This window comes from Nanorana parkeri, unplaced genomic scaffold, assembly GCF_000935625.1.
Source record: "Nanorana parkeri isolate BGI_ZX_2015 unplaced genomic scaffold, ASM93562v1 scaffold362, whole genome shotgun sequence".
In the NCBI taxonomy this organism is placed as follows: Eukaryota; Metazoa; Chordata; class Amphibia; order Anura; family Dicroglossidae; genus Nanorana; species Nanorana parkeri.
Window position 1 is genome coordinate 722,988 of NW_017306630.1, and position 12,925 is coordinate 735,912.

General features: G+C 38.8%; 1 protein-coding gene across 1 annotated transcript; it reads left to right on the plus strand.

The window, feature by feature from the left end:
* The first annotated feature begins 1,490 nt into the window (after window positions 1-1,490).
* HCRT (hypocretin neuropeptide precursor) lies at window positions 1,491-7,054 on the plus strand. Its single transcript, XM_018558839.1, has 2 exons — window positions 1,491-1,536; window positions 6,602-7,054. The coding sequence occupies exons 1-2, from the start codon at window positions 1,516-1,518 to the stop codon at window positions 7,013-7,015; spliced, it is 435 nt and encodes a 144-aa protein (XP_018414341.1). The 5' UTR covers window positions 1,491-1,515; the 3' UTR covers window positions 7,016-7,054.
* Window positions 7,055-12,925: the final 5,871 nt, after the last annotated feature.

Here is a 12,925-nt window from a genome sequence, read left to right on the forward strand (position 1 = left end):
TACAGTTGGAGCGACCCCGGAAGGACGGACGAGGGATCACTGTCATCATGTCGGTGAGGAGGAGAGAAGCCGCCCCGAGGAGTGCCTGACTCAATGGCTTCATTTGCACTCGCCCCCACGCAATTTTCACTCGCAATTTGCGAGGGGGCGAGTGGAAATTTTGAGCCCTGCTTTATTGTACACCATAATCTCACATACCTGTTTACAAAATCCAAGACTTTTTAGAAGACCATATCTAGGCACAGATATCACAGCTAACATAAGACGTTTGGAACATTTATGGTGGTGCAGAATCTGTAGAAGTGATGTGGTGCTGTAGAAACAACTAGATATTTCAGTTGTTAGGTGACTTTGCTGTTGTAAAATTCCTCCAATAACCCTGCCAAGAATGTTCTAATAATTGAGCCTAGTGGAAGAAATCTCAGACAGACCTAAACTAAGGTGAGGATAAGGGGTTCAAGAAGACACAGCACAGATAACATGTAAGAATTGGAAAATAGTCACTTGCAAACTACAGGAATGACAACAACTTTATAAGAAGACCAAGGCCTAACCTGGCCTGTAGGACCAATGGAGAGGAATCCATTTCCTGCAGGGAATAGAAAAAAATTATGAGATTCTGGCTGGTGCCCATAGGAGACAGAGACATGTGCATATAGAAAGGTCAGGATAAATGTATTAAAGAACATCAATAGTGATTTGTGTTGCGCCATAGTCCTCCTGTAATTATTCTAGTGCAGGTTTACAAGTTATAAGTTTTCTTTCAGAAGAAAAGAGTAGAAATCTAAACTGACATTTACTCAAAATAACTGTTGTATAGGAGCATTCCAACGTCATCCAAGGCGAGTATGACGGATAACCTGATTAGGACCAGGTCTGCTGGTATTTGGTTAGGACAATTCAACTGTTGCCTGGGGCAGCAAAAGACTTATTCACTGCTGCTGCAATCAAGATTCCAGGAAAGATACTCATTAGTGTAATAGGGTGTCATATCTTCATGCCCACTTCTGTGGTCAATAATATGACTGAACAGACTTTAAATATAGAAAACTAAAAACATAGGAGAAAGATCTTGTGTAATCATTATGACTTTATGTCCACCTCAAATGAGAGCATCTTAAAACCTACCGCATTCCACCAGCCCTCAAAGCCTTGTTAAATCCTAGTTACATTGAGAAAATGTCTATTAAGAAATCCTTCACAATGAAAGTGCATCTTGTCCTATAAGACATTCCTCAAGTAGCGTGGTGATGTTAGGTGGCCAAATTCTAGCCAGGTAATTATAGTCACCCCATTCCATTGTCCCCCATCTATTCTTAGGAGCTCTGCAAAATGATATGCCCTCTCGCAAGACCTGCAAAAAAGAAAAAAAAATAGATCAAGCACAATTGTCCTTAAAGTTCGAGGACAGACAACACCATCTATATAATGAGGTGCCTTGTTCGCCTACATGCAGAAGAATCGAACAAGTTGGCACACAACTTGCTGCAATTGCTACAGGCTCCTGATCAGAATATGGAATTTCTCAGCAACAAGGTAAATTGCTTAAACTACCGTTAGATTAGATTGTATCACTATACTTTCATTTTATGCAAGTGTTCTTGTAGTAGACATATCACTTACTAGGAACGTCTTGGTATGTTAAATCTACAATAGTGCCTTCTGTTTGCGGTGCAGTATGTTAACCAATGGGGTACGTTTATTAACAAGACATAGAGCTTTAAAAAATGATCAGTCCTAAAAATGTGCATCACTAACATTATGGGCTGCATATATATATATATGCATATGCAGCCCATATATATATATATATATACATACATACATACACATACACACATATACACACACACACACACATATGCTTACACACACACATACATATACATAGACACACACAGTTTCATGCTAAAGCTTGGGCACCCCTGAACAAATGACATATTTAATACATTTTTAGTGAACTGCAGCTGTAAAACAACAACTGAAAGAAAACGATGTGTTGCTAAATTACAAAATTGCTTAAACTAACGTTAGATTAGATTGTATCACTATACTTTCATTTTATGCAAGTGTTCTTGTAGTAGACATATCACTTACTAGGAACGTCTTGGTATGTTAAATCTACAATAGTGCCTTCTGTTTGCGGTGCAGTATGTTAACCAATGGGGTACGTTTATTAACAAGACATAGAGCTTTAAAAAATGATCAGTCCTAAAAATGTGCATCACTAACATTATGGGCTGCATATATATATATATGTATATACCCCATATATATATATATATATACATACATACATACACATACACACATATACACACACACACACACATATGCTTACACACACACATACATATACATAGACACACACAGTTTCATGCTAAAGCTTGGGCACCCCTGAACAAATGACATATTTAATACATTTTTAGTGAACTGCAGCTGTAAAACAACAACTGAAAGAAAACGATGTGTTGCTAAATTACATCTTTGAAAATGTTAATGCATAGTACATTTTATTTCACAAACTTTATAACATAGGAATGTAGAAAATAGTCAATGTGGCATGCACAGATTTTGCCCCCCCTAGGAATTTAGTATTTAATAACACACCCTTTGGTACAGTTATCAACTTGTAAAAAACGTTTTATACCGAGCTAAGGGTCTTTTAGTTCTTGTTGTAGATATTTTTGCCTACTCTCCCTTGCGGATCACTTCTAATTCCAAGATGTTCTTGGGCTGTCTTGCATGCACAGTATATTTAAACCCAAGAAATGTTTTTATATAATTGTAGCTTACAAGAATTCTATGGCCATCATTAGCAGTTGACTCTAAATTGATGACCTGTAAAGACTTTTAAACTGACACTAAACTCAATAGTTAAAACCTTAAAAACATATTCAGGAACCCTAACTATTAACATAATGTATCTTATTTTTGCATCACTCTGCTGTAGATCCTCAAATCATCTCTGAATTGGTGTGAGCACTGTCTTTCCTTCTTGAGGGTGGCTACTTTTGTTTCCCATGGTCCCTGTGTGTGTTATAAAGTAGCCACCACTCCAAGCTCGCTCCCGTGATGGACTACAATCTCACTACAAATTAGTAAACTAAATGTGAGATTGTAGTCTATCATGGGAGTGACTTGGAGCAGTGGCTACTTTACAACACACACAGTGACCACGGGGAAGAAAAGTAGCCATCCTCCAGAAGGAACGACAGTGTCAGCACCAATTCAGAGATGATTTGAGGCTCTACAGCTGAGTGATACACAAATAAGATACATTTTTGTTAATAGTTAAGGTACCTGAATGCATTTTTAAGGTTTAACTCCTGAGTTTAGTGCAACTTTAAGGTGTCGCCTATGGGCAATTTTGGTTACCACTTCACAGTGGTAACCAAATTTTAAGGCTTGATATGTTTGGTATCTATTCATTGAACTCAACCCCATCTTTTATATTTTAGAAAACAATTGACGATAAAGATTTAATAAACAGTTTCACAAATATTTATAAAATTTTTTAAAAACTTCGCTGCCAGAAGCAACTGACCTAAGAAGCGAGCACTAATCCAACAAATGAAGGAATAACTCAAAAAAATAGATTTTCATAAATCCTCTGCACATTTCTAATATATTTTTTGTTTCACAAATATCATGCAACACAAAAAAAATTACTACTGCCTTTGTTTTATTCTACATGGTCTCTGCTTTCAGGAAATATATAAATGTTTGGGGGTTTTAAGTAACTTTCTAGTAATAAAGTGCAGATTTTAAAATGTGTGTGAAAAAATGAAAAAATTCCTTCGGACACGGTGGTGGAATAAGGTTTGTGTGTATGCACAGATACGAGTTTGTATATATTTATTTAAGATGTATCTGTAGAGTAGTTAGCAGTTAGAACCATATCAATCTGTCTGGAGCCAGAGCTGATCTTCTATCCCTAGCTGCAAGTAACAACAGGACATGGGGATACATGTGGCCAGAGCTGTCTGGAACCACCTGTCATTCCAGCCACAAGAATCCACATATTCTTGCCATATATTTTTATACATTTTTAAGGGTCTTCTGACTGATCTGATGACATCATAGATTTTTCCTCCAGCAGCATTAATAGAAAACTGGAGTTCTGCTTTAGGGTTTCATATTATCACACATTCAGAGCCCAGCACTTTATAAATTACAGTAATTTAGACACTTGCTTCCCAACTGCTTAGATGACAAATAAACCGGGTTATTGCTAGGCTTTGAAATCTCACATACCAGTTATTAATCAATGGCATTGATTTTGATTGTTACTTTTATTGCTTTAGAACATCTCAAGTGGCTGCCTGGTAAGTATATATTTCTATACCATCCTTTACTTAACAAATACATTGCAAAATGGTAGCACTTGTACTGTTCTATTCTATATTGTTTAAATGTAATATGGTATAAGCTGCAATTTATATTAGACCGACCATTGTATGCAAATTCCAAATCAACACAGTGTTATTGCTCTGCTACTGTTCTTAACTGTCCATCGGTCAAAGGATTTTCTGTAGTTAAAACCAACAGAGCCACCTACAGATAATAATTAAGTACTACATACCAAAAGAATAACAAAGTGCAACTTAACTCAAAAAGTGAAGGTTTGCTGTGTAATAGGTAATATGTTACTTGTGCTTCATTAGTACCGTGAAAAATGTACATTTTGTCTTGAATTCCCCTTGCAAAATAGTAGCACATCTCCTGGTATGTGAGGGTATCTAGGCACTTATTTGTAGGGCTGCCACCTGCCCGGGATTCACCCTGACAGTCTGGTCATTTAGAGACCTGTGTCCGGGTGTCAGGCCAGCTGATACCCGGACACAGGACACTATTGTCCCCAGCAAGCGCTCTCACTGAGATCTTATGTAAACATGAAGTTGGATTCAGCCAAAATCTGCATCAGGTCCTTGGGTGGCGGATGGTAACGCTGCCATTACTGTTCACAATAAATGTTGGCTTGTCTATGAGCCGAGAAATCTGCACTCATGTGGGATATTTGTATTGAGTCCTGTAAACTGTGAGTAATGATTTTATCACTGGCTGCAGCTGGTGTCAACCCCTGTGTGGGAGATGCTTTGTGAAGTATAGCAATGTATATGGATACATAGTAGAATGGACTGGCTGGTGAGGGGCTGATATTGTATCCAATTTAATGTTTACATAAGCTCTCAGTGAGAGCTCTGTCAGAATGACCGTGTTTCCCCAAAAATACGACACTCTTATATTTTTGTGGGCTCAAAAAAACACACTAGGCCTTATTTTCGGGGTAGGTCTTATTTTTTTTAATGTCCATTCCAAATCCAAATTAAATAATCCAAAATGGCAAAGTTAAGAATAGGGTGATCAGGGCAATCAGGGGTGCCGTACCTTTCCAAGAGCAATTTGGTAACCAGAATGGGCGAAGCGCGCTTTCACTATGGATTCCTCACAGGCGTAGTGCTTTTGGTATCACTCCGCCTGTGGCAGGAGCCAGCGCTATAGAGGAAGCATCGGCTTATGTGCCTCTGCTCCCTCCGGTGGTTAGGGTGCATGGGTATGTGTGTGTTTTATACTTGACAACATGGTCAAAACCATTTTTATCCGGGGGTCGGGGGGTTTGGTTGCGGCGTCATATTTAACTTTTGTATCAACAAAAGGTATCTTTTGGTATGAATTGCCACAAGCACCCTTGGTCTGAAAAGTAAAGTTTTTTCCTATTTTGTCCTTTGCATAATGGTACTCTTTTTAGTTTGGTATATATTTGTTACTGACTGAGGTGGTTGCGGTGGGGTATTTGAATAGGAGCACAAATGGGTTTCCTAGGTATTTGCTTTTTTATTATCAGAGCATGCATAGACCACCTGAGAGACTGCATAGCTCACCCGAGACACAGCATAGCCCACCCTAGGCACAGCATAGCCCACCTGAGAGCCCACACAGCCCTGGTGAGAGCCCGCACGGGCTACCTGAGACCCTGGAGACAGCAGGGTGTCACCCCAGAACATCAAAGAATATGTAGCTTCATATTATATTGTATTGCTGTATAATGTATTGCCAGGATTTGTAGTCTTCTATAGCCGGTCTCCTTAATCGCTCGCCTGGCTGTCTCTTCTTGCTCTTTCTCCTGGCTGCCTCTCCTCTCCACTATATTCTCCCAAACAAAATTGCTGTGTGCGGCACTAGTATTCGGGTTTCACTTGAAGAAAAGGTGGCAACCCTAGGCTATGGCCTCATTGCTGCATATCTACAGTGTGATATCTAAAGCAGTAATGCCTCAGATGTCACTAGATGTCACTACTGTTCTGCTCTCTGTTCTTCTTGCTGGATGCTCTGACATGAAGAAGCAACTATCAATTTGCCTACACACACACACATACATAGTGTGGAAAAGGGCATTGTAAGTAATTACTGGGGGAAAGGTCAGCTGCCGGTATACCACAGATAATACTGGTGACAAGTCCTTTGCTCTCTACCTGCCTTATAGTGGGCAGAGGTTCCACAGTTCAGTTCCTTTTAACACTGCCTAAGTTATTGAGCTAGGTATTCACTCTAAATATATGTGGATCAGTGTGTCACAAAGCCTTGTTGATCTTTACAGGTGAAGAAGACTTGCTGTGTGCTGATATTGGCTCTTCTTTTCTCACTTGCCATGATGTCAGACAGTGCACCAGACTGCTGTAGGCAGAAGACCTGCTCCTGTCGATTGTATGACCTTCTTCGTGGGTCAGGCAACCATGCAGCTGGGATTCTTACCCTGGGAAAAAGGAAGAGCAGCAACCAGATGATGCAGACACGGCTTCAAAGATTGCTCCAAGGCTCAGGGAACCAAGCTGCAGGCATCCTTACCATGGGAAAAAGAGCTCAATTAACCCTGGAGAGACATTGTAACACTGACCAGTTAGTGAATGGCTTGTCCTCCAGCACGCAGCCTCCCCTATCTTTGTGTCCTACATTAATGGAGCCTGCTAATATCAGCAAGGGCTCTGCTTGCCAACAAGATCCTAACGTGTAACGACACCTGAATTTTTATGTGACCTTTATGGAGGGAGGGACCACATATATATTTCTCTACAGGGACTACCAGGTCAATAAACCTAAACACAATTTGCCTCATATAAAGTAGCATTAATATAATCACCGTTCACCATTATGTAGGTAGAAGTTCCCATATAATCATTAATAGGTATAGGCAAGTTCTAACAAATAACATTTTCAACTTGTGCTTTAAGGCTTCCTGGTCATAGAAAGTAAATTACATAGAGTGTCAACTTTAATATGGTCCTTTCATGCACTGGTCCTGCAGCACCCTTCATATAGGATAGGGATGACCCATGCCCTGAACAGAATAATAAAACAGAAGAAAGGGTGCAAAAGATGTAAGTGCAGTAACAATCATATAAACTTTAAAAAATATAAAATGCTCTCACAAATAGGGAGGAGAGACCCAGCTTGTCATACTCATCACAATATTCATCAGAATGTGAGGTATTCCACATAATGACATTTACTGTATAGCATAATGCATTCTGCTATTTGATATATAAGACAAGGAAAAAGCATCAACAGGTTATCTGTAGTGGCCATCAATAGAGTAATTAAGAATTCATATCTTATTTTTTAAGGCATTGTATCATTAACTATTTCATATAAACAAGCCTGGATTTTAGCTTTATTGGTCCTATAAATAGAGCATCCACAAAAAAAAAAGCTTGCACATGCTGTTGTTAAAGTAACATGTCTCTGATGATCATATAACTGTCCAGATTAACATTTAATGTAATAATGTTTTCCTTGTGGGCATAGCCATGTTCAGCGGCTAGCAGCTGGGTTGCCAGCACAATAATTATGGACACCTATAGATTGCATTAATTTTAAATGAATGGCATATACCTTACTAGGCTCAGAGCAAAGCAGACCATCTGCCTTTGTGCAGCCTCATTGATGCTTACCACATGCAAGAGTGTCAGAAATCAAAAAGCACTAGCTTTAATGCTATTTCATGGCTCATTACTCTGTAATGGTGACATGAATTGAGAGTTAAAATTAACATCTGTTTTTGTCAATCTGTTGCACGGTTTCTTACCTTGAGATCTTGCTATTAACAGAACAAAAAAAACAGCACTCATTAGTAAAGTTGAATATGTCCCTTTAATTGGACAAAGGCGTCACAGTGATCAAAAAACCCGACGTTTCGGGGTCGCGCAGGGTCCCTTCCTCAAGGCAGAAAGACGTGACCTACGGCTTTTTTGATCACTGTGACGTCTTTGTCCAATTAAAGGGACATATTCAACTTTACTACTGAGTGCTGGTGATCTGCTTTTTTTGTTCTGTGTTTGCACGGCGCCATCCGTGGTTATCTCTACGAGCACCATCTCTCTTGTTGGCCGGGACTGCTGTAAGGTGTGCGGAGGGCTCCCCGATCGATTTACACTTGCTATTAGCAGCACTTCATGTTGCAGGCTGACAACACTAAGCCCCTGCCACGCAATTAGTAGCTGCTTTGTTTGCATGCCATGCAAGCTCCTTCAGGTAGCTGCTGGGCTGCATATCTTACATACCTGATGGGCAACCCAATTGCCAACAGAGAGCAGGCTGAGAATGCTGCTGCTAATTGTGGGATAATGGCTTACCATTGTCACTCTGTTACAGTAAGTTCTGTTAGTGGCAGGATCTCCAGGTAAAACTTTTTTTTAAACAGATTCACAAAAAAAGTATTTGTTTAATAAAACTGTATACATTGAGACATGACACCAAACATAATGAAAACATATTTTGGGTTTATCTGCAGTTTACGAGACTTACGACATGTCTAATCACTGTATTTGTTTCTCACATATGATAAAGTTGCTTCAAAATTGATTTCCAGGGAAACTGAAATGTCTTGCTTGAGACCCTTTAATGTAGTAATACAGCAGGTTCCCCCTTCTGTTTTTTTTTGGATCTAAAATTTAAATTACAGATTTCACTTGCAATCATTACCTGCTGGTAAAATCAGATATTACAGCCATAAAACTCAATGGATACCATACAAGCTGTTGTGTGTTAATGTCTGGATGCCTGTTGGGCTAACAATGTAAGTAACAGAGGGGTTGGGGTTCTATTGTTGTTTGCAAGGCAGCAATGGGAGATGTAACTCAATGTTACTAAATATAGGTCCCCCTCTTGTTCTTAAAAATCTCCTTAAATCACCCACCCACCCACCCACCCACAAAAGAATAGGAACACATTTCTAAAATTGACCATACAGAATATGGTAATACAAAGTAACCTGATTCAGCCATTACTATATAAATCAAAGAAACAGAAAGCAAATCACATTTGCTATGGTTTAGTTCACCTTCTACCATTTTACATGTTCCTTCACATGTAATATGCATTTCAAACAATGCTCATGAGGTTAATTTATTACTTGACAATTTTATATCCACCATGATTTTTCTCCTTAAAATTACCAAAGAGCATGGCATATAAAACATTTTGCTCAGTGCACAATGCAAGTAGCTCATAAATATGTTATAAAAGGTGTGCTTTTTTAAAGGTAATTCACAATTTCCTAGAGATGTATATGGGTCATTTAAGTAATGTAATAAAAATATTCTTCATACACAATGGTTATACTAATACTGTATTTGCCAGGAAATATGTTCACTATGCTGTAGTACTGTAGTAATGATGAACCATTGCAGGTGTGATGGAATTATGTTATTCTGTGCCAGTGGTATAAATGCTAGTTGCCAAGCATTTTCCAGATTTGTCATAAAAGCAGTGTGGAAGTGTAGATGCTTTTAGGGGCCTGGTGTGACTGCAATACATATCCATGGCAGTGTTGCCATTATATGACAGGAAAAGGTGGAGTGGGGAGCAGTGACTCAAGTCTTGTGTGTGAATAACACCAGCATTTTTTACAATTCTCTGGTCTGCTGCATGAAGTCTAAGTCTGAGCTATTTCTAGATTCTACCAACATTGTAATCTCTTTCCGCTAAGTGTGGATAGAACTCTACAGCAATACCTCAGTGATGTGGGGAGACAAAGGCGCAGGCCACTGTTTCAGGTATGAACTGGTCTGTTAAACAGCAGATATTCCCTTTAGAAGAATTGAATCAAGAAAAACAGTTTGAATCTCGCTCTTCAAGTCTATAATGTTTGCCTTATATTTCCTATTGTGAAGACACTATCTGCTGTCTAGATACTGCCTGGCAAGGCTTTCTAAACCGCTTCCCTTTTATCCCCTTTCTGCCACTTGCCATGTAAGAAACTGACTCCGAGATCATAACAGAGAATCTACATGCCAAACCACGCCGCCAAAAATAGAGATTGATTCTCATCATTGATTAAAGTCCAGCTTCCCCCTTTACTGTATGTGTCTCACCCACAAATAGGGAAATGTAAGAAACTGAAGCAGCAAGGTCTGGGAGTAGTTCCAAATCAGATAAGGAGTTATTTGACACACGCGCATGGGCGGCCAGCTTACAGTCCATAGACTCCCAAACCCCAATGATTGTATTGTGCATCTATGTCATTTCATTTGAGATAAGCAAATTAGCTTAAACACCATTGGTTAATTGTAACTAATTATTTAATAATTATCCAATCACCAAACAACATCCATGTTTGCTCGTAGCCACCAGAAGGGTTCTCCAAAATAAGGCTGGTAAGTGGGTATAGACTTTGTGGGTATAGACTTTGTAAAATTCTCCTTGTGGCGTCTCTGGAAATTCACTTCATATAAACATATTTTTCTGTAAATTTGATCCTTACATAAGTATACTGCATATTGCATAAAATGGATGTCTTTCTCAAAATGGCTGACATTAATACAAAGCTGTAACCCCTTCACCCTCTATCCAAAAACAACAAAAACTTGTGGCTTCAGTTGTGCCTTAATGAATGGGAAATGCAAAACGTTAAGGCACTTGGGAAATAACTCTGTTTTAATAAAGGTATTCGTAAAAATAAGCTGAAATTTTAAAGTAGAAATTAATTGGGCCACCAACCTCTACTGTAATCAAGAAGCATGAAGAGCAAAACATGAGTGATAGTCCTATAGTAAAAAGAACCCATGACATCTCATGGAATAACATACAGAGTATGAACCCCAGGATCTACACTCATTTAGCCCTTTATCATAGAGACAATGCAAGCCTGAACAGTGAGGATACAGCACTTAAGTCTTCAATGCGGTGCTGTCATGAACACTTCCACAGTAGTAAATTGCAGCATGCTAATAATAATTTCACACAGGCCTGCATATAGTGACATTAGGCACTGCACCTGCTCAGTCAATCCACTGCACACAAAGGAAATGATTGCATTTTCTAGAAGCAGGAAAAAAATACAAAAATAGATAAATTCTAAAGATAAATCCCTTCAATTCAGACCGCTCCTGAAAGCATAAAAACATCGAACACGTTTCAATTTCTCACTGTGATTCACAGCCACAGCAGTATTCCTGAAATGGAAATCATTTGGGACCTGAATTTAATAACTCCCTGGCATTGCTAGAGATCAACTAAACAATCAAAAAACCCATTAATGTAAATTAAAGTGTCTATTACCCATAGCAACCAGATTCTATCTGCCCTGAAAGTGATGAATGAATAATGAAAAATCTGCTGCACTGCTGATGTATCAAACTGAACTCCATAATTCATTTCGCCAGGTAAAGATTCAATTTGTCTGGAGGTATTTTTGAACTGGTAACAAGTAGTAGCAGTTTCAGAATGTGTTGCATAATTTGACAATAAAAACAGGACTATTTGGCTGCATATTTGTTTTTATTTTTTTAAGGATATATACGCCTTTTATTTGGTACACTGTTTTCATATACTGTATGTCCTGCTTATGGTTTTCTTATATGCTGAAAAATGGACAGAAATGGACAAAAACATGTGAAAATGCAATGTTGGTTATTTTACAAATAACAGGTTTTAATCAAAGCTTATTTTTATTTCACACACTACATTTCTATCTATCATTATATCTCTTCAACCTGCAGATGGCACTGTACCTCTCTCTGTGTCCAGTACTAGATGTGGAAGCAACAAACAAGCCATTGTGGTAAAATGTTAGAAACAAATAAGCAGTTTAAAAATATGTGGGCAACAAACTAGCAATACTGATAATACGCAACCAACAAACAGACAATCATGACAAATTGACAATAGATGGCCAAGAAGTGAGCAAGGGTGACAATACATAGACAACAACAGGTCATCCTGGCAATCCACAGGCAAGAAACTGGCTATCGTAATACAACAACAACAACAACAACAACAACTAGGTAATTCTGACAAAATGTGGGAAACAAACAGGCAGTTGTGATAATATACAGTATGTTATGTAAAATGAGCAAATATGGCTACCTCCATATACAACGATACAGTAATTACAAGTTATACCATATATAAAAGCTCAGTTATAAATACATTAACACACAAAAATGGCAATATTTATATTAACCACTTGAGTCCAAGACGTTGCTTTAAAACAGTGCTGGGCTAGCGGTTATTCAGCATAGCTCCATTTTAAAACAGCAGTCTTGGCGGCTCCTGGAACAGCCGATGGGTCCAGCACTAAGTCCAAGAGCTGATCAGTTCCTGAACTTCCAAAGATAGCTTTCCCCTAAGAGTGCACTGTAGAAGCTAATGTAAACAGAATGTCTCTGCACATCAGGAGGATAGTGATGTCATGGCATGTCCTACAGCGGTCAGGGCAGAGCTGTTACAGCTCTATTCAGAGCCTCCCTGCAGCAGTAGATTATATTGATATAGTGATCTATTGCTGGGTGATTGCGCCAGCAATAGATTACTATTAGAAGTGAACTGCTGGTGCACAGCTGCATAGGGGGTCTGGATCAGGTCTCCACTGACCAGATTCAGACCCCCCATAAAAAAGTGTAAATAAAAATATAGTATATATATA